This window comes from Callithrix jacchus, chromosome 13 (genome assembly GCF_049354715.1).
Source record: "Callithrix jacchus isolate 240 chromosome 13, calJac240_pri, whole genome shotgun sequence".
NCBI lineage: Eukaryota > Metazoa > Chordata > Mammalia > Primates > Cebidae > Callithrix > Callithrix jacchus.
Window position 1 is genome coordinate 66,726,127 of NC_133514.1, and position 25,733 is coordinate 66,751,859.

General features: G+C 44.3%; 1 protein-coding gene across 3 annotated transcripts in view; it reads right to left on the bottom strand.

Annotated features, from left to right (window-relative positions):
• Positions 1 to 25,733, bottom strand: part of ANKRD29 (ankyrin repeat domain 29) — a 57,181-nt gene that overhangs the window by 16,048 nt on the left and 15,400 nt on the right. For 2 of the 3 annotated variants that reach the window (XM_008979612.5, XM_002757122.6), the window contains exons 4-7: positions 20,886 to 20,984; positions 16,083 to 16,181; positions 11,745 to 11,843; positions 1,275 to 1,373 (exon numbers count right to left, since the gene is read on the bottom strand). In XM_008979612.5, coding sequence (XP_008977860.1) covers positions 1,275 to 1,373; positions 11,745 to 11,843; positions 16,083 to 16,181; positions 20,886 to 20,984 — 396 coding nt within the window. The remainder of the gene's footprint in view (positions 1 to 1,274; positions 1,374 to 11,744; positions 11,844 to 16,082; positions 16,182 to 20,885; positions 20,985 to 25,733) is intronic. The other variant, XM_008979611.5, reaches the window with a different exon arrangement.

The following is a 25,733-nucleotide window of genomic DNA, read 5'->3' on the forward strand; positions in this document are numbered from 1 at the left end:
AATTATACAAACTTGCCCTAGTCTGGTCTAGGTAGCTGCCTGTGTGTGGGTAGTGGGGGTTAGGGACAGGGGTGATAGATTAAAATCTGCTAAAAGGCCACGTGCAGTGGTTCGCACCTGTAATTCTGGCACTTTGTAAGACCAAGGTAGGAGGATCACTTGAGGTCAGGAGTTCTAGACCAGCCTAGCCAATATGGTGAAACCCCATCACTGCCAAAAATACAGTAGCCAAGCGTGGTGGCCCGTGCCTGTAGTTCCAGCTACCCCGGAGGCTGAGGCATGAGAATCACTTGAACCCAGAAGGCAGAAGTTACAATGAGCTGAGATCATGCCACTGCACTCCAGCTTGGGTGACAGAGTGATACTCTCAGAAAAAAATAAAATCTGCTAAAAATGAAGTCAAATTCAAAAATTAATATTTAGCCTCTGTCATTATTTTTTGGCTCAAGAAGACGCTTTCCAAATTACTTTTTCTGCTGTTTTCAATTATTAATCGCTGTGTTTGGAGGATCTAGTTCACAATTCTCCCGTAGCCAAGGAACTACTATGGCCTGCCATTAGGGTTTATGTGTAATCAGAAAGAAGGAACACGGAATTGGCGTTGGGGTAGTGGTTCTTTTCTGGCTTCAGGGATTGTGTGAAGAGTGGGAGAGAGGGCAGTGAAGTGGTGGAAAACGCGTCTGGCGATTTCCCTTTTTTGGAGCTTAGACTTGGAGAGGGGAGGGTGGGTTACGTAAGCAAGGGTTATACAAAGGCAACCAGGCCACAGTAAAAACACAAAAAGCAAATAGCTTAGGTGGTCAGGCTCTCTTCAAGCCTTCCTTATGGTGAAAGGGTTTGCTGTGGGGCACACCGAGGCAGTATTAGGTGACACCAGCAGAGGCCAGTGGAGACAGAGGGCCCGCAGGGGACGGGGTGCAGGGGGGTCTGCAGCTCCAGGAAGCAGGAATGAAAGGCAAGGCCTGCAGGAGGCGCGGCACCAGCTTGGGGCTCCCCCTACCCCAGCCCCCAGGACAGCCTGGAGGCCCCGTCTCTACCATCCCCAGGCTAGAGGCTAAGATTCCACCCGCTCTAGTGCGTCCCAAGGTCGTCTCGGGAGGAGGAGGAGAGAGACCGAGCAGCACCGAATTGGACCTTCACTTTGTTTTCCTGCTCAAGAGCAGGCAGAGTTTGGGAGGAAGCGCTTGTGGTCTGCAGGCTCAGTCAAGACCCGTTTACGCCGCACAGGCGTGCTGGGCGGCTTTGCTCCGTGGCCGCGCGCCCCGGGCACTCACGTTCCGCGCAGCGTCACGGTCGGCTCCGCGCAGCAGCATCACCCGCACCACCTCGCTGTGGCCCATCTGGGACGCGATCCACAGGGGCGCTGTCCCGTCCTGTGGGGAGAGGAGGCGGCGGCCACCGTGACTGGGGCGCCCGGGCCCACCCACTCACAGAATGTCTTTTTAACACCAGGGCTCTGAAAGCGAAAACCCCAGGAAGGCACTCCTTGAGCGCAGATCACACTCTCCAGCTGATCCACATTGCCCAGGAGGCAGTGAGAAAAGAGGGGGTCTGTGTAGCTGAAGGACACAGACGGAACGTGGCTGAGTCTGGGCTACTTGTGTAATTGCCAATATTCAATTTTTGGTTTATAAAACCATCCATTTCGTGGCTGGATCTTTTGCCAAAAAGTGTGATACAAACTTCATGGAAGGCTGCGTGGGAACCTTGCTTTGAAGGCTTGGGTGAGCAGCTGAGCTGTATATTTACAGTACAGCAGAACCAAATTCCACAAACCCAAAGAGAAGTCGGCCTCTTTCCCCCTAGACTGTCCATTTCTTTGCTTTCCCAGTGGGTCACTGCTTAATGTTCACACCATACACCCCACATTCCCATAGGCAAGCAGGCAGTTTCTTTTGAGGTGGGGTCTGAGAGTCAGAGAACTCAATTTATTTCTCCTACTCTTCTAGTCTGGTGTCCAGAACCCTCCAAAGCCACCTCATCTCTTAGGGAGCTTAACTTTATGTGGAATATGTTGTTGCATCTTCCAGGAAGTGATGCACCGGAACCAGTTATGGCAGGAGAGCATTTTGGGGACTATTTCCTCTGTGTATATTTGGGAATGTTTCTCCAGCATCTCTTTCCCTGTGCACACTAGGCCACGAGGCAGAGAAATATTGTTCCAGAGCGGGGAAAAAAAGTAAAAACATGCAAGGGACGGAGAAGGATTTGACAGTAGGGTGGCTCCTGCCAGATGGGATGGAAACTGGGAAAGCCTTCCAATGTATGAAGGAGCTAGAGGGGGGGGGAAGGCGGAGGCCAGATGAGAGTGTCTACGTTTTCTTCCTGCTCTGGACTGAATCTTGGGTGTGTTGTGGGGGATAGGTAACCTAGGGATGGTAGAAACATCAGATCAGTTACAGGGAATTCCAGATGGAAAAGGGTTTTCTCTTCTTGTGAGAAACCAGGAAAGGTCCAAGTCCTTTAGAGAAGTTCTGCTCTCTGTTGGTGCCTGGGAGATAGGAGAGAAATGGCCAGGGGGTTTCAGAGTCAATGGACCGAAGTCCCCACAGCCCACATCTGCCTAGCCCCTAGGCATCCAGAGTCCCGTCTGCCTGTGGGAAATCAGAGAAACAGTGGGCTGGAGTGAGCCTGGGGTTGAGAACACAAGGCCACAACGTCCTGACTTCCTGAGTAGAGATGATGGCTGGGCCAGCAGACAATGGTGAGACCAGCTGCATCCCTGGGGTGTACCAGTGCAGGACACCTGCGGAACAGAGAGGCCCATACCAGGGCCACGAATGAGTCTCCCCACCCCCATCGCAATGCCAGGATGGTAGTCTGATCCTGAAAACTTAGGTCCCTTTGGAGAGAAGGGCAGGAGGGAGCAGGATCCATAATTGGCTAAAGGTAACCCCTGAGGTAATCATGACAATATGCCCCAAGAGACTGTTTTAGCCAGATAAGACTGAATTACCCATTGAGGTAGCTTAGGAGGAAGGGCTGAAGAGCAAAATAGTTCAGTTATAGAATATAAAGTTACATTTTCTGCTGCTGTGTGTAATTTCAACCTAAGCCCACTAGCAGAAGCAGGCACAAGATTGTTGCCTATTGCTGTCCCGGGAAAGGCAGAGGGGATGAAGACATCTGACTTGGGTGGGGGAAGCTGGTGACTTGGGAGCCCAGGAGGATCTGGGGTTGCTGAAGGGCAGTCAGAGGATGTTGGCATCTATCTTGGGAGAGACAGTGGAAGAGGTGCTGAAACAAAGGATAGAGAGAGGTGGAAGACACTTTAACCTACTTCATAGTGTTTCCAGGAGCCTCTTGGTGGGAATATTCTTGAATCTAAATATTATCATGAGCAATTTGGACTTTACTTTAAAAGCACTTCCATATTCTTTATTTGATTCTCCCAATTCAGGATTTAATCAATCATTCATGCAACCAATAATGATAATTATTTGAGACAGGACTCTGTTACCTAGACTGCAGTACAGAGGCATGATCAAGGCTCACTGCAGCCTCAACATCCTGGGCTCAAATGATCCTCCTGTAGCTAAGATCCTTCCTAGTAGCTAAGACTACAGGTGTGCACCACCATGCCCAGTTAATTTTTTTTTTTTTTTTTGTAGAGATGGGGCCTTGCTTTGTTGCCTAGGTTGTTCTTGAACTCCTAGCTTCCAGCAATCCTCCCACCTCAGCCTCCCAAAGTGCTGAGATTACAGGTGTGAGGTGAGTCCGGCCTAAGCAACCAACAATGATTAAGCATCTTCTATGTCTCAGGCAGAGTGCTAAAAATAAGTCCTGGAGAGGAGACATGAAGGTTTCCATAGGACTGCAGTGCTACGATAAAGCACAGACAAAAATGCACAAAATGAAACAGCAGGGAGGGCTGCTGCATGGGGAATGCGGGCTTAGTGTCATGGATAGGCTGCCATCTGAGCTGGGTCTTGAAGAAGGACCAGGATTTTGCTAGGTGAGAAAGGGAAGGGTCATTTGAGGGAGAAGGAAAAGCAGCTACAGTCACAGTGGCTTGGACAGGCATGGCTCCTTCATGCAGGGTGGGAAATCCAGCTGCTGTAGCCCGAGGAATGTGCGTGGGACCCTGGGAGGCAGAAGGGGAGTGTGGGTCCACGCCGGTGCTAATACTAATGCACTTCTGAGTGCCTGGGTCTGTTTTGTTCTTTGTCCCTCTCGCTCCACCAGAGGGCAGGCAGGGAGAGGCAGCCAGCGAAAAAATGGCAGCCCACTCCCTATTCTGTGTGCTTTTCCATGGCTTGGTCATTATTAACAAATTTGTATTAACAACTGATACTAATATGTGGGAAAGTGCTGAGAGGTGCTATATTGTGAGAAATCTATCTATCTATCTGTCTGTCTGTCTGTCTATCTATCTATCTGTCTATATCTATCATCTCCCTATCTATCTATCCATCTATCTATCTAACTGCCTATATCTATCTATCATCTCCCTACCTACCTACCTATGATGGAGTCTTGCTCTGTCCCGCAGGCTGGAGTGCAATGGTGCCATCTCAGATCACTGCAACCCCTGCCACCCAGGTTCAAGAGATTTTCCTGCCTCAGCTTCTTGAGAGTCTGAGACTATAGGCATGCACCACCACACCTGGCTAATTTTTGTATTTTAAGTAGAGATGGGGTTTTGCCATGTTGGCCAGGCTGGTCTCAAACTCCTGACCCCAAGTGATCCACCCACCTCAGCCTCGCAAAGTGTTGGGATTACAGGCATGAGTCACCATGCGTGGCCAAAAAATCTTTATTATCAATTCAGAACATCAATGATAACACTCATCAAATATATCATCTTAATTAGAATAGTCACAGGAGGTGAAAAAAGCAATCAGTTCTTCCTGGCTGTGAGACCTACGCCAATCACTCTCAGTCTGTGTCCTCTTGTCAAAAATCATTAGCTCACAAGATAAGTGAGAAAACACATAGAAAGGTGGTGAGCATAAGCACTGGTTCACAGATGCTTAGGAAATGCTAATTGTATCTGAGTAGTATTTATCATGAGAAACCATAAGCCCCTTAATATGTACTTTTGTTCACAAAATACTCCCATATGCTTTTAAATTTGATTCTTCCATCGACCCTGTGAGACAACTGATTGTGAGCAAGTAGGAATGACTGGTAAAATGAGATTTTGGGGCCGCCTATATATTTCATTACTGGTAATTACAACTCCAAATCTGATTTGGGAACCCAGGGAGTTGCATGTGAGTTACAGCATTATTGTCAAATCAGATTACTTATCAGTTGGCTATTTAGTTTATGAATTAGGAGAGGTTTTCCTCTTTTGTACACCTTAATTTCTGTTTTCTCTTATTTTTTCCTTCTAGTATAATGGTTACAGCCTTCATTTTCATCATGAAAATGATGGGAGCAGTGGCTCACACCTATAATCCCAGCACTTTGGGGGGCCAAGGCAGGAGGATGGCTTGAGCCCAGGAGTTCGAGACCAGCTTCAGCAACACAGTGAGGTCCCCGTCTCTATAAAAAAAGAAAAATGATTTTATATATTCTTTAAATTAAAGATACAAAATAATTTTGAAAATGATGAAAAGTCGATTTAGCTCCTTTTTGTAGAGTTTTGGAATTAGCAAATGTGAAAAAACATTTAAAAATATTTAAATAAGTTTTTGAATTCTTCCAGACCAAAAAATATAGTTTTAAAATATATTAAATCAAATAAATCATTGTGAAGTTATAACCTCTACAGCACTTTTTTTTTTTTTAAAGGTAATGGCTGGGCATGGTGGCTCACACCTGTAATGCCAGCACTTTGGGAGGCCAAGGCGGTTGGATCCCTTGAGGCCTAGAGTTTGAGACCAGCCTGACTAACATGGTGAAACCCCATCTCTACTAAAAATATAAAAGTTAGCTGGGTGTGGTGGTGCATGGCTGCAGTTTCAGCAACTCAGGAGTCTGAGGCAGGAGAATCGTTTGGGCCTGGGACAGGGAGGTTGCAGCGAGCTAAGATAGCACCTCTATACTCCAGCCTGGGCAACAGAGTGATACTCCATCTCAAAAAAAAAAAAAAAGTAATAGAATATTTAGCTTGAAGAAGGATGAGATTCATAGGGTTATGATAGCTGTCCTTTACTATTTGTGTGTATATCAAGTAGAAAAGGATTTAGACTGATTTTTCAGGCCAAGTGAGAGAAAGAAGACAGATGGGTGAAAGCTACATGGAAACTTGGGGCCAATGTAGAAAAGTTTAATGAGGGTTGGCTAAGACCAAAGAAAGTGATCAGATAATAGTGAGTTCCCCATGCCTAGAGGTGTTCAACAGTAGCTGCTTATCATAGAAAGGATTAGAGTACCAATGGATGGCTAAATAGAGTGACTTTTGTAGTTTTCTCTAACTCTGTTATTCCCTCATTTGATTTGAGATCATTTTTACAGCCAGATCACAGCATGAGATGGAGTGTATAACATGACCTGTATTAAAGACTAACCTTGTATGGTCTTATTTAGGCTCCTGGGAGTATTTGGAGAAAAGAACTAAAACCATCCTCTTCTGTGGGAATGAGTATCTAAAGCAGCACTAGCTCTTTGCTTTCACTATTTCCAGTCATCACAGTTGGGTTACTTCCACCTACAGGGTTAGGCCAGTCAGAGATCTTCGGGACCAATTCTATTCTTGGACTTGGGAGTCCAAGAGCCGTGAGTAACCTTGCCCATAGCAGAGAGTTCAATATTGAGATAACATTCTTACACGCCCTACCCTGACCTGGAGCCTATTTCTTATGATTGTGTCCCTTGCCCTGTGTGCCTGGCCCAGCAAATGGGTCTGAAAGAGATGTCACCCAATGCTACACTGCCCGTGGTCTGACTCCATCCTCCCTGTCAAGGGTGATGGAACTGAGGATGGGCAGGCCAGCCAGTCACTGTGGCCTGGTGCACAAAGACGAGCTGTGACAATGACATGGCTATCCCCAGAGTTTGGCAGTCTGATCCATAAACCTGGGGACCATATACTAGATAAGTAGATGAAATTGGTAAAAAAAGAAAGGAGTGGGGAGAGAAAGAGACAGGAAGGGACTTTGAGACGACAGAGAACACATGCTCACTAGACAAAGTGCAGCTTTGATTTCTGGTGGGTTTTCTGTTCCAATGCGGCCTGGTTGGAACAGAAATGATAATAATAGCAATACCTAACACTGCACTGGTTGTGTATCAGCTACTGCATTAAGAGTTTTGCAGGGATTATTTTATTTAATTCTCTCAATACTGAGATTCAGGGAGAGTAGGCAACTTGCTCAAGGTCACACAGTTAATAAGCAAAATGGGGTCTGTTTCATTTTCTTAAGATATCCATATTCCGGTAATTTCCAAGCCGCTCTCCACCCAAAAATCTGGGTCTGCTCCCTAGCTGCCTCTTACAGTCTTCCTGGGGACTGGTGTCCTGCTCATGAGTCTGAGCCCTGCATCTGGAGCCTTCTAATTCTCAGGCACTGATCCCTAAATGCCGCAGGCTTCCAGACCTCCCTGGTGCTCTGCACCAACCTTGGGGATCTTCTGGCAGTTGACACACTTTTTCTGAGTGTGTACCATGTGCAAAGGGAACAAGACAGAGTCCCTGCCCTTGACAAGCAGCACAGCTTTCCTATGGCTGTCTGCTCCCATTTCCACACCATCAGGATTCTATGCCAATCTTTTGGCTCCTCCCACTGCTATTGCTGGGTTCACCCCTCCAAGCTTCCAACCTGGGAGAACATTTATTTTCTTGGCCCAGCTATTCTGCGTACAAGTCTAACTCAAGGCTTCTGTTAGGAGAAGGCACTTTATGAGACGGCTTTTCTTCTAGGCTTCCAATCAATACTGTTTAGCACATGAAAAAGACTAGATAGAGATGAGTTATGACTGGCCAACCTGAGCTCTGGGTAAACAGGGTCAGACCTCTGCCATTCTATAAAAGTATTGTTTTAATAAGGTGGGTAGTTGAGCTGGGAAAATATATGGCAAGGTATTTGTTAATAGAAAAATAGAAATAGCCACCTCAGCTAGTGATTAAAAAGGGTTGACTCATATCAACTCAACTTGGTGAGGACACATGGAAAGACATGAAAATGAATTTTTACACTGATTATAGATTTCAGTGATCTCTATGACTGTTGACCTCTTGGCTTAGGACAATATGGAAGGAAAACATTTTTAAAGTTTCAAATCAAGAACTTAGTCTTCCCATCGTCTGGCTATGACTAGCTTTGGGATTATGATTCCTCATCATGAAGTACTAAAAAGGTCTTCATTTAGTTCTCAGTGATAGAGTTACAAAGAAAAGTCATTCCCACTACATTTCAGATTCCCTGAAGCTCGTTTCAAATGTCAGCTGAGTAACTGCAATGTAACTTTGTCAACATCCTGTTACAGGATACTGTAATAAAATGATAGGGCTTCATAGAATGGCAGTGCAGCAATTATAAATCATATTTATCCAAAAGTATTAAGAAATTAAAGCGGGCAGTTTTCCTTGTACTCATTTAGTAAATTCAAGGATTTTCCATTAATGACTCAAGGTGTCCGCTGAGATTTCAGAATAAAACATTGGTTTCCCAATGCCCTACCTATAGAATATTCTACCATGTGCAGGCCATTTTAATAGAAACTTTTAATTAGACTTTTTTTTAAACCTCCTTATAACTTGTGACAAAGTCAGCCAGGACTGGTATCACTTTTGTCTTACTATGGCACTGTTTTCTTGAAACACAATAAATATGCAGAGTTTACACTTTCAGAGAAGACAGAACTTGAGCTAGTCTGACCTGGATAGATAGCAACCTCTAATTATAAGCTCACAGTCGGTAATAAAAATTATTATGCTTAGAGGACACAATGGGGTGAGTGTACTCTATAAAAAGGAAAAATTCCATTGCTTTTTTCCCCCAAAGCAATTCTTATTTTATAAGACACCCTTTTCCTGAATAACAATCTTTCAGGGCTGAACTCAAAATAATTCAAAACAATTGCTTTAGATGCAGTCTTTAGAAGGTGTAGCATTGACTTGCTCCTTGACCAGAGGGTGGATCCCTGCACTCGAAGACTAAGTCATCCACTTTGACCAGACTATCCTAACGCTTGAGGAAGGAAAACAGCAGTGCTGTGTTGTGGCTACTGCTGCAGTGTTGGTTTACTCTTTAACTTCTTGGCTTCCAACATCAGTGCATGACTCATTTTAGGTTTAAATGGGCACGACCCAGGCAACATTTGAAATATAATCTCGTATACCAGCTTCGTTTTTTACAAACAGTACTTTAAGCATATAAATGATAAACTTCAAAGTGCCAGAAATTATTTTGGAAGGATGTACTAATAGAGAGACTTGACAATCTTGATAACCTCTCATTCTAAATTCATAGTGGTATCTTCAGTAATGGCTCCCAAATCAAACTTATGCAATCTAAAAATAACCAATTCCTCTTACTAATTTTGGGAAAATGAAGCCTCTGGTTCAGAATCAATCAACAATAACAAAATAAAAAGGACCAATATGAAAATATTAAATTCCAATCCTCAAAAGTCAACTCTGGCAGGTACAGAAGTGTAACTTTTTTGAAACTGCTTCCTTCCCCAGGAGTATTCCTGGAGCCACCTAAGAATAACTTTACAATTCTAAAAATATAATCTTAAATTGCTAGCACTGTCTGACACATGGTAAGTACTCAGTAAATATTGATTGAATGTTGAATAAAACAATTATTAAAAATGTGGGCATTTGAAGAGATCATCAGGCACATCCTCCCCAGCCTTCTAATTTTCTTTTTTTTTTTTTGGAAACTGAGTCTCACTCTTATCACGCAGGCTGTAGTGTGCAGTGCAGCAGTGCAATCTCAGCTCATTGCAACTTCTGCCTCCAGGGTTCACGTGATTCTCCTGCCTCAGCCTCCCAAGTAGCTGGGACCTGCCACCATGCCCAGCTAATTTTTGTATTTTTAGTAGAGACAGGGTTTCATCATGTTGCCCAGGCTGGTCTCAAACTCCTGACCTCAAGTGATCCACCTGCCTCAGCCTCCCAAAGTGCTGAGATTATAGGTGTGCGCCACCGTGCCCAGCCCAGCCTCCTAGTTTTCAGTGATTAATGTCTGGACCAGAGAGGTTGATTCACTTGTTCAAAACCACACAGCTCAAATTATTGGCAGGATGGATTGAGAACTCGGAATTCCTGACCTCAAAACCACTTTGCCTTCCTAACCTCAAACTATTCTGCCCAGAGGATCTTTCTTCTTCTCAGGTTCCTTATGTGCTTGTGCTTCTAAAGACCAAAGAAGTCATATCCAAGAGCTCAGAGCAACCTTAAAGTTCTTATAGCTATTCATTATGTGAACACAGAGAGGCATTCCTGTAACAGGTCAGATTACAGTGGAGATGTGCTTGGGTATGAAATCAGCTTGTCTTTTCCCCAGGAAACTACTTTTATAGTAATGTTTCCTTAATTTGAAGTGTTTTGTTAAAAATAAATTAATCTGGGGCTAGGCATGGTGGCTTACACCTGTAGCCCCAGTACTTTGGGAGGACAAGGTGTGCAGATCACTTGAGGCCAGGAGTTCGGGACCAGCCTGAGAAACACGGCTGTCTATCAAAATGTATCTCTACTAAGAATACAAAAATTAGCTGGATGTAGTGGCACACACCTGTAATCCTAGCTATTTGGGAGGCAGAGGCATGAGAATTGCTTGAACCCAGGAGGCAAAGGTTGCAATGGGTCAAGATCACGTCACTGGATGACAGAGCAATACTCTGTCTCAAAAAAAAAAGTTAATCCGGACAAAAATAGTACCTATACAAGAGAGGCTAATCACAATACCGTACATTTTGATGGTTCTTCACTGTTTATAAAGTGCTGCCTGTATAATCTTGCATTTCTGTTCTTTTTTCTTCGTTTAAATTATTACTCTTTTTTTGAGACAGAATCTTGTTCTGCTGCCAAGACTGGAGTGCACTGGTGCAATCTTGGTTCACTGCAACCTCTGCCCCCCAGGTTCAAGTGATTCTCCTGCCTCAGCCTCCCAAGTAGCTGGGATCATAGGCACACACCGCCATGCTTGGTTAATTTTTATATTTTTAGTAGAGATGGGGTTTTATCATGTTGGCCAGGCTGGTCTTGAACTCCTGGCCTTAAGTGATCCTCCTGTCTTGGCCTCCCAGAGTGCTGGGATTACAGGTGTGAGCCACTGCACCCAGCCTATATTTCTGTTCTTTTAATATCAGTTAACTGACTTGCTAGATGTTAGTTTGCTGTTGGTAAAGGAAGTTTCAACAGTGTAATAATTGTGAGAGATGAAAGTGCAAAACCTCCTAATGATTCCAATGGAATGGAGTCTTCTTTGGCTTGGTGGAAGAAGTGATAGGCATGTAATAAGGCAGCATTATTGGCAGGGGCTGGACTACTGACCCACGTCTGTTTACCTATGCCCCACACCAGTCTGCACTCATTAGACCAGTGCAGCCATAATTTATTTGCACAGGAGGTGGCAGAGTGTATACTTGACCTCAGACATCAAACACTTAAGTTTTAAAAGTACTGAATTATGATATCAGCTTGGTTTCATAGGCTTTCAGGTGAGCTCAGAGCATAGAACAGGAGATACCCTAATCAAAGATTAACTTTTCATCACAGAAGCAGAAGGGTTTAAAGAATGCCCTGAGCTGACTGGTTATCTTAGGTATGTGATGCCAGGGGACACCCAGCCCTCCCTCTCTATGCTCCGTGTGCTCAGGCAAATGTCAACAGTGGACATTACCTGCCTTGGCTGGTTGACTTTTGCTCCTGAAGCCAGCAGTAATCGAATAACATCCAAGTAACCACCTTGGGCAGCTAGGAAGAGGGCAGTGGCTCCATCCTGAGAGAGAACAAATTAAAAGCATTAAAAACATTATCTTTCACATTTATTTTAAAAGAAATTAGGCCGGGCGCAGTGGCTCAGTCTGTAATCCTAGCACTTTGGAAGGCCAAGGCAGGTGGATCCAGGAGTTGGAGATCAGCCTGGCCAGCATGGTGAAACCCTGTCTCTACTAAAAACACAAAAATTAGACCAGGCATGGTGGCTCATGCCTGTAATCCTAGCACTCTGAGGTGGGTGGATCCCTGAGGTTAGGAGTTGGAGACCAGCCTAGCCAACATGGTAAAACCCTGTCTCTACTGAAAAAAAAAAAAATTAGCCGGGCATGGTGGCAGGTGCCTATAATCCCAGCTACTCCAGAGGCCAAGGCAGGAGAATCACTTGAACCCAGAGGCAGAGGTTGCAGTGAGCTGAGATCGTGCCACTTCACTCCAGCCTGAGCGAAACAGCAAAACTCCATCTCAAAAAAAAAGAAAAAGAAGCAACAACAAATAAAAATACAAACATTATCTGGGCATGGTGCCACATACCTGTAATCTCAGGTACTAGGGAGGCTGAGGCAGGAGAATCTCTTGAACCCAGGAGGTGGAGGTTACAGTGAGCCAAGATTGCACCACTGCATTCCAGCCTGGGCAACAGAGTGAGACTCTGTCTCAAAATAAATACATAAATAAAATAAAATAAATTTAATTTAAAATATACACATTTAATATAATTTTCCATCTCCATCTCTTTTTATGTTTCCACCTCTTTGTCAATTAAGAGCCAAATGTTGGATATACAAATCCCTCAAACCTCATTTCTAAAACATTTATTTATTTTTAATGTATTTTTAAATTTCTAAAAAAAAATTTTTTTTAAATTAACTGGGTGAGGTGGCATGTGCTTACTGTCCCAGCTATTTGCGGGGGCGGGGGGGGGTGCTGAGGCAGGAGGATCACTTGAGCCCGGGAAGTTGAGGTTACAGTGAGCCATGTTTGCGCCATTGCACTCCAGCCTAGGGAACAAAGTGAGACCCTGCCTCGAAAAAAAAAAAAATTGGGAGTAAAAGATATTCTTTTAATTATATCTTTCCTACCTTTTCTCTTTCTTGTCCCCTTATCCTCGTTCCCCCAATATGAGAGTTAAAATACAATATGCAGCTGTGCATGGTGGCATGCACCTGCGGTCCCAACTACTCAAGAGGCTGAGGAAGGGGGAATTGCTAGAGCCCAGGAGTTCAAGACCAGCCGTGGCAACATAGCAAGACACACACACACACACTCTCTCTCTCTCTCTCTCTCGACAGGGTCTCACTCTGTCACCCAGACCTGGAGTGTAGTGGTGCGACCACGGCTCAATGCAGCGTCAACCTCCTCAGCTCCAGCGATTCTCTCACCTCAGCTTCCTGAGTTGCTGGGACTATAGGCAGGTGTGCACCACTACGCCCAGTTAATTTTTTAAAAGAATTTATAGTTGAGACCAAGTCTTGCTATGTTGCCCAGGCTGGTCTCACACACTTGGGCTCAAGTGATCCTCCTGTCTCTGCCTCCCAAAGCACTCACTAGGATTACAGGCATGAGCCACCACACCCAGATGACCCTGTCTCTAAAACATAAAAGAACCCTGTGAGATGTTTTCAATAAAACTGCCCTAAAAATAACCTCCACAAAGTGGCTCTCTGCCAGCCCAGCAGACACCAACAATACCTATAAACATAAAAAACCAATCCTGCATAAAGCCCAAAGCCAGTGCCCCTTTTCCAGTGCTCTTCAGTTTTCGTCTTAACTGAGAATCTGTGTCTTCTGGGCATTTCTCTTTTCTTGGATACATGTCATTTGGTGATTTCAACAGATACATCGATCAGCTGAGAGTGTGCATTCTCCCCAGATGCTCACTTCAGCCTGATAACATTCACAGCACGGGGTGAGCTTCACTGTTTTCAGACTACAGTGAAAACCAGAGCATACCCTAGAGGAAAGCACCTAGTGAACCTGGCTCATTACCACACCTGCTGGGAACACTAACCTCAAGCAAAAATATGACACATGTCCCTGCAAGTCCAGCCACGTGTGTCACATGGAGGGTCCTGGATTTCCAGTGGGTGTCAGCTGAGCTGCCAAACTGGCCTCATGGCGATCATTAAGAAATTAATCAGCCTCTACAGATTTTCAAGCAGGTGTTTTATATGTGGATAAAATTTTCAGAAAGTCTACAATGCCCTTAGCTGCTGAAAACTCTCAGGAATTTCTTTTTTAATTTTTTTTTAACTCTCAAAGAATTTTCCAAGATGAACTATCCATCCATTTTTCACTGTGCATTCCAAGTTCCAGTTCTACCCACCCACCCATATTTCAATTGTTTTTAAGGAAATATTTAGATTGTTTGGGTAAAAGTAAAGGTCTTAATGTAAAGTGGGAGTTATAATGCATGAAATTTCTTGAGTCACCTTAAAACAGAGAGGAATTTACTATGGAAAGGGGCTTTTCTTTTCCAAACACTTTGGCTCTTCCTACTCAGTGTGTGTGTGTGTGTGTGTGTGTGTGTGTGTGTGTGTGTGTGTATGCCCCACACACTCTCAGATATACTTTACCTATATATAGCCAAAGACATATCTAACCTTTAGACCCGTGTTTCTTAGATTTGGCTACATGTGAGAACTACCTGTTGTCCAAGCTGTGCCTTCAGAGACTCCAGTTTTGTTGGTCTGGGATGAGCCTCGAAATTGGTATTTTTTTAAACCTCCCCAGATGATTCTAATGGGCAGCCAGAGTTGAGAATTGCTTCTTTATTTAGATCATTATCAAGTAGTTCAATCATTCTACTGGTAATGTTGCAGGCTCAGAGTGTTATGGATTTTGAACTGCAGAGGGTAAGGCTAGTTACTATGAATTTCAAAGAGGCCTGTGATTTGTCAGGGTTAACCATATAAACTCTGGAAAGGGTGTTCAAATGGAAAAGTTCACACCTACACAGCTCATTACATGTCTATGAAAGTATAGTGCCCCAGGCATAAGGGTTAAATGTCTAGCTGTAGGACAGCCTAAAATATGGTTCATAGATAACTGGAAGTAGGAATTTTTCCACTCTTCACTAGGAGACTGTCAAGTCAATTCATCTCCCTATATTCTATTTTTTCCTACAAAACTAGAATAATATTTGCCATAAATCCTATGGCATTATAGTGACAATCAACTGAAAGAGTCGTTGGGTGATGTGCTAATTGCCAGTGAGCTGCAAATGACCCACACTGGCAGCGGGTGCCTTTCAAAGGTCAACAGCATGCACATATTTTACAGGCCTTCATCGTGTCACCTTTCTTCCAAATACCTTAGATTTCTCCTCTTTGTGCCCTTCCTCATAAACACTACTACCGTATATTTTGTATATCCAATGAGAACATTTAGAAAAATTTTGTATATTTTGATTTTCAGCAAGTCCATATGCTGGGCTTTGTGGTTTGTCATGATATGAATAAATATCACACGATTTTTGAAGGTCTTAATTGTATAGATACATGAAATGTTACACACAACAAATAGATTTAAAAGGGAGAACAAAGATGGGTAAATAAGATACATGGTTTATTTTTGCGGGAGATGGGGGTGGGGGGAGGGGAGACAGAGTCTCACCATATCACCCAGGCTGGAGTGCAATGGTGCGATCTCAGCTCACTGCAACCTCCACCTCCTGGGTTCAACAGATTATCCTGCCTCAGCCTCCTGAGTAGCTGGGATTACTGGCGTGTGCCACCATGCCCGGCTAATTTTTGTATTTTTATTAAAGACAGGGTTTCACCATGTTGGTCAGGCTGGTCTCGAACTCCTGACTTCATGATCTACCCACCTCGGCCCCCAAAGTGCTGGGAGGCACTGCATGAGCCACCACACCTCGTCCTGTGGACATATGTGAAGAAGTGATTGTCAACTCTGGCTGCCCATTAGAATCATCTGGGGAAGTTAAAAAAAAATACCAATTTCGAGACTCACTCCAGACCAACAAAACTGGAGTCTCTGAAGGCACAGCTTGGAAAACAGGTAGTTCGCACGTGTAGCCGTGGCGTGAGCTACCGTGCCCGGCCAGATACGTGGTTTCTATATAAAAAAACCCATCTGGTCTGCTACATATTTTTCTCTTGACTCAGACCAAAGTCTTACTATCCATTAAATATTTTTGAATTGGCATTTTTGACATCTGAATTTAGACTGCAATTTTGTGCGTGATGAGGAATGTCCTAATGTCCCCCTGAAATGCACTCACATAAAGTTGGTCATGGATGTTTGCTCCATGCTTCAGCAAAGTCTCCACCACCTGCATATGCCCGTACTGACTGGCAGCCAACAGGGCGGTGCCTCCATCCTGTGGACATGCAAAGTATAAACACATTAGAGGCGGTGTAGGCACATTTTTCACCAAGCAGATGCTCCTCACATACACAGAATTTAGGAAAAGAGTTTTTCTAAAGATAATAACAACAAATTCACTTTCCCTCTTTTTTTTTTTTTTTGAGATGGAGCCTCACTCTGGTGCCCAGGCTAGAGTGCAGTGGCGCGATCTCGTCTCACTGCAACCTCCGCCTCTCAGGTTCAAGTGATTCTCTTGCCTCAGCCTCCTGAGTTGCTGGGACTACAGGCATGTGTCACCATACTTGGCTGATTTTTGTATTTTTAGTAGAGATGGGGATTCACTATGTTGGTCAGGCTGGTCTCAAACTCCTGACCTCAAGTGATTTGCCTACCTCAGCCTCCCAAACTGCTGCGATTACAGGCATGAGCCACCACATTCAACCTACTTTCCCTCTTTTTTCCCTTTTACTTTTTTCTCTATAATTATGGCAGAGTTCATCCTAAGGACAGGGGTATGTTGTATATGTGGATGGCTCACTAGAGACATATTACAGTTATTTGACTATGTAATTTATTATAAATTAATTTAGAAAATTCCTATGCCAAATGCAGAATCATCTGTTTGCTTCTCAATATGAGAAACACAGAGCAGAAAGTCTGTACCAAGTCTTGTCAGTTCTTGGAATCAACGGAAAAGCTTCCTAGGGCTTCTGGCCAGAGACTCTCCTGGCAAACACTGTCTTCTCTGTGTGATATAAACCAGTGGTAGGCCACAGAGATTAAAATGTTTTTAATGGTGTAACCCTCTGGGGCTATTGCCCTCATGGGACAAGATCTGCACCCATTAAAAGAGCAGATAGCTATGGCACATTCTGTGTTTCTCTCACTTTGAACATGAGCCAATTTGTTCAGGCCTCTTTAAAAGTGTGGCCCTTAAAAGTAAGCAGAAGCCAGAGAACATGGCAAAACCCTATCCCTACAAATAATGCAAAAATTAGCCAGGGCATGGCGGTATGCACCTGTAGTCCTGCAACTTGGGAGGCTGAGGTGGGAGGATTGATTGAGCCCAGGAAGTGGAGGTTGCAGTGAGCCAAGATTGTACCACTGCACCCCAGCCTAGGTGATGAGCAAGACCCTGTGTCAGAAAAGAAGAAAGAAAGAAAAAAAAAGAAACCAATTAAGCAGAATACTGTAAACTGGTGCTCTGATGTGGAATGGGATATTCCTGTGTTCCATCTACTCTATTTTGATCTCTGCTGCCTAAATTAGAAAGATGTGGAATGGGATATTACTGTGTTCCATCTACTCTATTTTGATTTCTGCAGCCTAAATTAGAATGAGCTTTTCTACCAACCACATCACACTGCTCACTCATTGAGTTTGTGGTCAACTAAAACCCTTAATGGTTTTTCTCAGGTGCTATAGCTAAGGCATTCTCTTTTCCCATCGAGGGTTGTTGAATTGTTTGGCCCTTTGAACTGGACATCTGAGCTAATTATAATTCAAAAACACACAATCTGATTCTAAAATATGAGTCATAAATGTAAGATATTGTAGTTTCTAAATTTGGGCATAGGGTGTTTGTTCAAAATGCCTACTCATAGCGCCCCACCCTCAGCCCCGCCTTCAGTAGGTCTGGGGTGAGATCCAGAAATATGCCTTTTGACCAGTCATGTGGGTTGATTGTGTGGGGAGATGGCAGGTGAGCCTCATGTGGAGAAACACTGCTATAAGAGGTCTCATGTTCATAGGCAGGTAATATCCCACAGGGCTGTGTGTGATGTGGCTAGGTAGGGCTTCCCCAGGGACTGGCTCTGTGGTGGGGGAGGGTGCTTGAGATGGACTTCGAAGAGTGGGGAATGGAGAGGAAGGAGACTGAAGGCTGAGGCTGTGGTGGATGGTGGTGGTGGGGAGGCATCACTAAATTGCATAACAGCAGGAATAAACACCATTTCTAAGCTTTGTCCTGTCAGTTTTCCTAGCTCTTTGCCCAATAAAGTAACAGAAAAGATAAAATATGATGATTCTCATACAGAATTAAACTGTATGTATGTCAGGGTCTTGTTCTGTTGCCCAGGCTGGCTGCAGTGGTGCAATAATGGCTCCTTGCAGCCTTAAACTTTTGGGCTCAAACAATCTTCCTGCCCTAGCCTCTTGAGTAGCTGGTACTACAGGTGTATGCCACTGGGCCAGCTTTTAAAATATTTTTTACTTTTTGTATAGATGGGGTATGCTATGTTGCCCAAGCTGGTCTGGAACTCCTGGAGTCAAGCAATCTTCCCACCTCAGCCTCCTGAGCAGCTGCCATCACAATACCTGGCTAATTTTTTAAAAAATGCTTTATAGAGATAGGGTCTTGCTACATTGTCCTGGCTGGTCTCCAACTCTTGGTCTCAAGCAATCCTTCCACCTTGGCCTCCCAAAGTGCTGGGATTACAGGTGTGAGCTATCACACCTGGCCTCTTTTATTTAATTTTTAATTTTTTTTTTTTTGAGGCAGGGTTTCACTCTGTCATCCAGGCTGGAGTGTAGTGGCACAATCATGACTCACTACAGCCTTGACCTCCCAGGCTCAAGTGATCCTCTCATCTCAGCCTCCCAAGTAGCTGGGACTACAGGCATATGCCACCAGACCTGGCTAATTTTTGTATTTTTGATAAAGACAGGGTTTCGCCATGTTGCCCAGGCTGGTCTTGAACTCCTGGGCTCAAATGATCTGCCTGCCTCAGCCTCCCAAAGTGCTAGGTGTCAGCCACCATGCCCAGCCTTTTTTATTTTTAAAAACACAGTTTTGGGGCATATAGATTTAGTAATAACGAGAACAATTGTTGAAGCAAAGTTTTGATTACAAGATCATATAAAACTCAAGCCTCTCAGCCATCTCTTCTTCCCATGGAAAGCTCTTGGATACTTGCAGCTGAAAGCTCTTGAAAACCTGCAGAATCGCTCATCCTGGGTTACATGTTCCATGGATTTCTGGGATAGTACAAACTGGCTCATACACAAAGTCTTTAGCCAGTATTAACTTGTGAACCAAGCAGACTGAAGCAGTCATATGGTCACTCATAATCATTGTGACCTTAGTTCAAAGAGTTGAGATCTAGGTTCACAGAACTTTACTTTCCATTTTTAGTTACCTCGCTTTTATAATAGAAAATAAAACAATAATGTATAAAATATATAGTATTACTGTATGTTATACTCAGTACATTTGGAGGCATATACATAGCACAAGAGCAGGTTTCAGAAAAGACAAAACCTTATATGAAATTCACATCTACTTAATGGTTAGAATTTTATTATTTATTTACTTTAAATTTTTTTTGAGACAGGGTCTTCCTTTCTGACCCAGGCTGGAGTGCAGTGGCACAACCATGGCTCACTGACGCCTTGACCTCTCAAACTCAAGTGATCTGTGAGCCATGTGCCACCACACCCGGCAAATTCTTTTTTTCTTTCTTTTTCTTCTTCTTTTAAATAGAGACAAGGGCTTGCTTTGTTGCCCAGGCTGGTCTTGAACTCCTGAGCTCAAGCTATTCTCCTGCCTCAGCTTCCCAAAGTGCTGGGATTACAGGCATGAGCCACCTTGGCCAGCTCCAGTAGTTACCATTCCCACTGGAAACCCCCTTGATATCTAAATAGTACACCAAAAGGATTAACTAAGAAAACCTAAAAATTTCCAACTTGGGCATATTTTAAGGAATTTAACAATTATAATTAAGCTAGAAATGAGCTGATAATTACAAAAATCTTATGGCAGTTCAAATTCTGCTACTACACAATTTTATCATGTAAAATCATACTGTGAACACGAAATTGACCTTTCTCCAGTTCAGCTTTCTTATCTGTATGTCAAAAATGAAAATCAATTACTTCTTTTTGTTTTTTGAGATGGAGTCTTGCTCTGTCACCCAGGCTGGAGTGCAATGGTGAGATCTCGGCTCACTGCAACCTTGGCCTCCCAGGTTCAAGAGATTCTCCTGCCTCAGCCTCCTGAGTAGCTGGGATTACAGGCGTGCACCACCATGCCTGGCTAATGTTTTTTGTAGTTTTAGTAGAGACAGGGTTTCACCATATTGGTCAGGCTGGTCTCGAACTCCTGACATAGTGATCTGCCTGCCTCAGCCTCCCAAAGTGCTGGGATTACAGGTGTAAGCCACCGCACCCGGCCAATTACTTCTTTAAAGGAAGAACCACTATATAGTTTCCCAACTATATAAACTGTAACTATGTATTATGTATTTCAGTGAGGATAGCTCATCAAAGTAAGCTGCCTGCCAAACTACCCTCTTTAGAAATCTCTCAGATCTAGTAGGTTCAGACTAATTCTTCCAATAATTCCTATCACAGTATCAAAATTAATCTTAAGTGGGGAAAAAGCACACGGAAACAGGGAAAGTTAGAAAGCCACTGCTACTGTGCCCCTCCTGGTTACAAAATTTAGTGTTCTACAGTAGAAAGGTATCAGTTCAGGAAAGGATATAAATAATTCCCCATAAAATTTTCCAGTTGTGAACCCAGAGTAAAACTGTCATGCTTTGAATCAAACCCTTAGAACTACCCCTGAACCATTACAAGTAACCTTAAGGAAATCCACTTACTTAGGTTTGAAATCTTGTAAAAAGGAAAACACAGAGTTGTACCATAGATGAAGGGAAAAGCAATACCTATGGCTGCTGAAATTCTTCAGAATACAAAATCAAGAAGGTTATCTTACTTTGGTCCTAAATTCAGTGGATGCTCCAAATCCAAAGAGAAATCTCACGACATCATTATGGCCTTGCTGGGCGGCAAAGAATAGGGCAGTTGTACCTGACTGAGAGAGAGGGAGAGGCTAGTTTTAAAAGACATTTGGTTATATTACATTTGGATTGAACATCTGCAAAGAAAGCAAAACAATATCCTTGTATATAAACCTTCTCGCCTAGGAAGGGGCTACATTTCAACATTCTTATTTTTTGGTCAGAGAAGTGACAACAGAAAAGGAAAGCTTTATTCTTAGTGAAATAGGATGAATGGTAGCTCCTCAAAAGATTTGTCCTCATCCTGAAACTCGTGAATATTACCTTCTATGGCAAAAGACGTGATTCAGTTAAAGGTTCTGAGAAGAGCTTATCCTGGATTACCTGGGTGGGTCCTAAATCTAATGACAAGCGTCCTTCTAAGAGTGAGACAGAGGCACTACTCACAATAGCTAAAAATGTGGAAGCCACTTAAGTGACCATCTATGGATGAATGGACAAGCGAAATGTGACATATCCATACAATGGACCATTACTTAGCTAAAAAGGAAAGGCAATTCTGACATATGCTACATGGATGAGCCTCCATGACATTATGCTAAGTGAAATAAGCCAGTCACAAAAGGCCAACAACTCTATATGATTCTACTGTGAGATCTTTTATTCATTCATTCATTCGAGACAGAGTCTTGCTCTGTCACCCAGACTGGAGTGCAGTGGTGCCATCTCAGCTCACTGCAACCTCTGCCTCTCAGGTTCAAGTGATTCTCATGCCTCAGCCTCCCAAGTAGCTGGGATTACAGGTGCACACCACCACACCTGGCTAATTTTTGTGTTTTTAGTAGAAACAGGGTTTCACTATGTTGACAAGGCTGGTCTTGAAGTCCTGGCCTCAAGTGATCTGCCCACGTTGGCCTCCCAAAGTGCTGGGGTTACAGGCATGAGCCACTGCACCTGGCCTTTTGTGATATCTAAACTGGTCAGAGTCATAGAAACGGAAAGTAGGATGCTGGTTGCCAGGGCCTGGGGGAAAGGGAAATATGGGAAGTTATTATTTAATGGATTCAGAGTTGCAGTTTTACAAAATGAAGAGTTATAGAGATAGATGGATGGTGATGTGATTGTACAACATTATGAATGTATTTAATAAGACTGAACTGTACACTTAAAAATGGCCAAGAAGGTAAGGTTTACATTATATGCATTTTACCACAGTGAAAAACAATAATTATTTTTTAAAAAGAGAGGCAAAGGATGACAAGGCATGGTGGCTCATGCACTTTGGGAGGCCGAGGCAGATGAATTGCCTGAGGTTGGGAGTTCAAGACCAGCCTGGCCAGCATAGTAAAACCCCATCTCTACTAAAAATACAAAAGTCAGTTGGGCATGGTGGCACATGCCTGTAATCCCAGCTATTTGGGAAGCTGAGGCAGGAGAATCACTTAAGCCTGGGAGGTAGAGGTTGCAGTGAGCTGAGATTGTGCAATGCACTCCAGCCTGGGCAACAGAGCAAGAATCCATCTCAAAAAAGACAAAAAAAAAAAAAAAAGTGAGGCAGAGGGATATTTGACCCAGAGAGAGGGCAATGTGACCACATAGGCAGAGACTGGAGAGCTGTGGCCATGAGGAGGGTGCTGACAGCCACCAGGAGCTGGAAGAGACAAAGAAGGGAATCTCCCCAGGAGCCTCCAGAATGAGTGTGGTACAGCCCACACCTTGATTTTGGACTTCTGGGCTCCAGATCTGAGAGAATAAATTCCTAATGTTTGAAACCACCCATTTGTGCTAATTTGTTACAGCAGCTTGAAAACTAAAGATATTTGTTATACTGTTTGGTAAACACAAGCATTCATTAATAGAGGGAAGAATTCCAATTACAAAGTTTAGTGCCCCGGGGTAGAAGACTACTTGTACAAGAAGGAAAATACGTAATTCACCCACAAACTTCTCTAAATGTGCAAGCCCAGAGTAAAAATGAGCTTAAAACATTTCTTAAAATGTGACATAATAGTAAGAAACAGCCTGATTCCAACATTTAAACTGATCATGATATTCTGAGACACAGTTTTTAGCATGCTTCTTATCTACTTTTGCAAGCCTGCTCAAAGATTGTTATTCAAACCATTGTGTAATATGAGCAAAATCATGATACCATTTTTGTGGGCAACATACATTTTTCCTGTAGTGATACTCTTCACTTCTGAGCTTGGAGCTTGGGACAAAGCTAACACTACTCTTTACCAGGCACAGTGAAAAGAAACCCCTTTTTCCATAGTTTACCCAAAGTTGTTAAGGTGGTAGGTCTCACTCATGTGTGAAAAGCATATGTGTGTGCGTGCATGCATGTGTGGGATGGGAGTGAGGACAGTAAGACCCACTGAGACAGGCAGGATCCACCCACCTGGTTGCCTGTTTTTTAATGTGGTCTAGAAAAAAAAAGCCCCTTACTCAAGCTGTAGCTTGCCTAACTTCCCACTGATGGCAGCGGTGACCTGTCTGGAGAAGCAGCTATGAAGATGCAGGATGCCAAAGGGGAGGTGCAGCTGGGGTTGCATGCTCCTCAGGTCCAGCGGGAGCTGGAAGCAACTTATGAGTTGGCTGGGTGGGAGCAGCCATGCCCAGCTGTGGCTCTGGTTTTGGGCATCCCTGTGTTCTCTGGGCCTGGGAAGCCCCCACCCCCTGCCCCTGCAGGCTTGGAGGTGCCTGCTCTTGCTCCCTGGCCTCTTCCCACTCCTGGCACCTGCTCCGGTGTGAAGCAAAGTTGTAGCTGAGCCTGGGTACTGTCTGTCATGACCTGGCTGGGGGTATGCTCACTTGAGGTGTGCGTGCTTGAGGTGGTGCTGACGTGCCAGCCCAGCCCCCTCACCTTGGTCCTCTCTGGACTTTGGGTGCCAACAAGCACAGGAGGGAGGCCAAGGGGCTGAGGGCAGCTAGGTGTGGGCCTGTAGACACCCTTGGCAGGAACAGTCTGGATGGCTTGTTGATGGTGGGAGGCAGACAGGTTCCCACCCATGGCTGCCCATGGACCAATTAACACACACTTCTTCCTTTCTGAGCCCATAAAAACCCCTGACTCAGCCAGATTCACACAGATGTCTGGACTACCAGCTGCTGGAAGGATCTACCCACTGTGGGTCTCCTGTCCACTCAGAGCTGGACACAGAGGTCAGGACTACCGCTATGGGATGGAGCTATCCATTTTAGGTCTCCTCAAATTGTCAGGATGACCTGTCGGTGGAAAGGAACTACCCAATTTGGGTCTCCTGAGAGCTCTTCTGTCACTCAGTGAAGCTCCTCTCCACCTTGCTCACCCTCCAGTTGTCTGCATACCTCATTCTTCTTGGATGCAAAAGGAGAATTCAGGACCTGCTGAATGTCCCTGTTTATAAACAAACAGAGCTGAAACAAGCTCCCTGCTCACCACATTGCAGGTGAAGAGGAGTGAGGAGCTGTGGCCTTTTGTGGAACCTAGACCCAGGGACTCCCCAAACCAGGGCTGTGATACCCTCTTTGGGGCTCTGTGGTTCCTGGCGTCTCCAAGCTTCCAGGCACCACCATGTTCCCTGGTGCCTATGGTAGAAGCCACTTGGGGTACGCATGGTCCAGCTGCAGCCTCACACAGAGCTGGCGCTTGTGCCAATGTCTGGAGCTGCCTGCCTCACCACAGCCGGCATGCCTGGTTGTGTGCAGCGGCTGGACCCCATGCTTGCTCACATACCTGGCTTGCCCTTGGCAGGCCCAGAATCTGGGCTGGTAGTGTGAACTGAGAGCAGGCTGCTGGGCCGAGAGGGCAGAATGAGCCCAGTGGGCCTGAGCAATACTCAGGCAGAAGGCACTGCCAGCCACGGAGGTTTCCAGCTGGCAAAGTGACACCCTAAGGATCCTATGACAGTCAATCAGCAACAAAAGACCCAAGAAACTAACTACAAGTTCTCACTTTAGGTGGGTAGGGACTTCCTGGGGCCCTGCATGCACAGTTAGACTTAAACTTCAAATTATAGTCACCTCTTCCTTATCTTAATGCTAAAATCATGCCTGAAGATGGAGATTTAAAATGCTAATATTACATGTGATGCATGAAAAGTATATTGAGCTACTGTGCAAGTGCTACAGAAACCCCTCCTATACATGCCCCGACTAAACCCTTCCCTATAAAAAGATCCTATAAAACCAACCCACATATGTCTCTTGGGGAACAGCCAACCCTTTTTCTTTCCATAATGGAACCTGGTTCCCTCATGCACAAGCTAAATAAACTTTCTCTTTGCCATCTGATGATCTCTCTGGACTTCTATCCTGGGAGAGTACAAGAACCGAGGGTGCTGATAACACCACCCCTGAGGCAGAACATGTAACACCTTCCCAGATAGATACAACCCACTACATCAGGCTGTGCCTCAGGAAGGCACAGAGATCTTGAGACTCTGCCCCAGGAAGGCACAGGCATCGTGACCATTCACAGGGCCTTTCTATCTGCAATGCAGATGTGATTTTCTCCTTGGTTCTCACAGAAATACGTGGGAAGTATCTTCCCACAGCTTTGTTACAGTTAAGGATGCCGGGTTCCAGAAACCTTAGGGAGTCAACAGTTCTGGAGGAAGAAACTTGGCTAGAATAGGAAAACTCTCACCTTCTCAATAGACACTACATTTCAGATACTACCAAAGGTCTTTTCCAGGAGTTGTTTCTTTAGTAAGAAAAATAATTTGTTTTTCAATAAGCTTTCTTGATACATTAATTATGTAATTACAGCAGTTTGAGCCAATTTTAGACCATACATACTATCAATCATTCTGTACCTTAATGCAGCAATCTGTAGATAA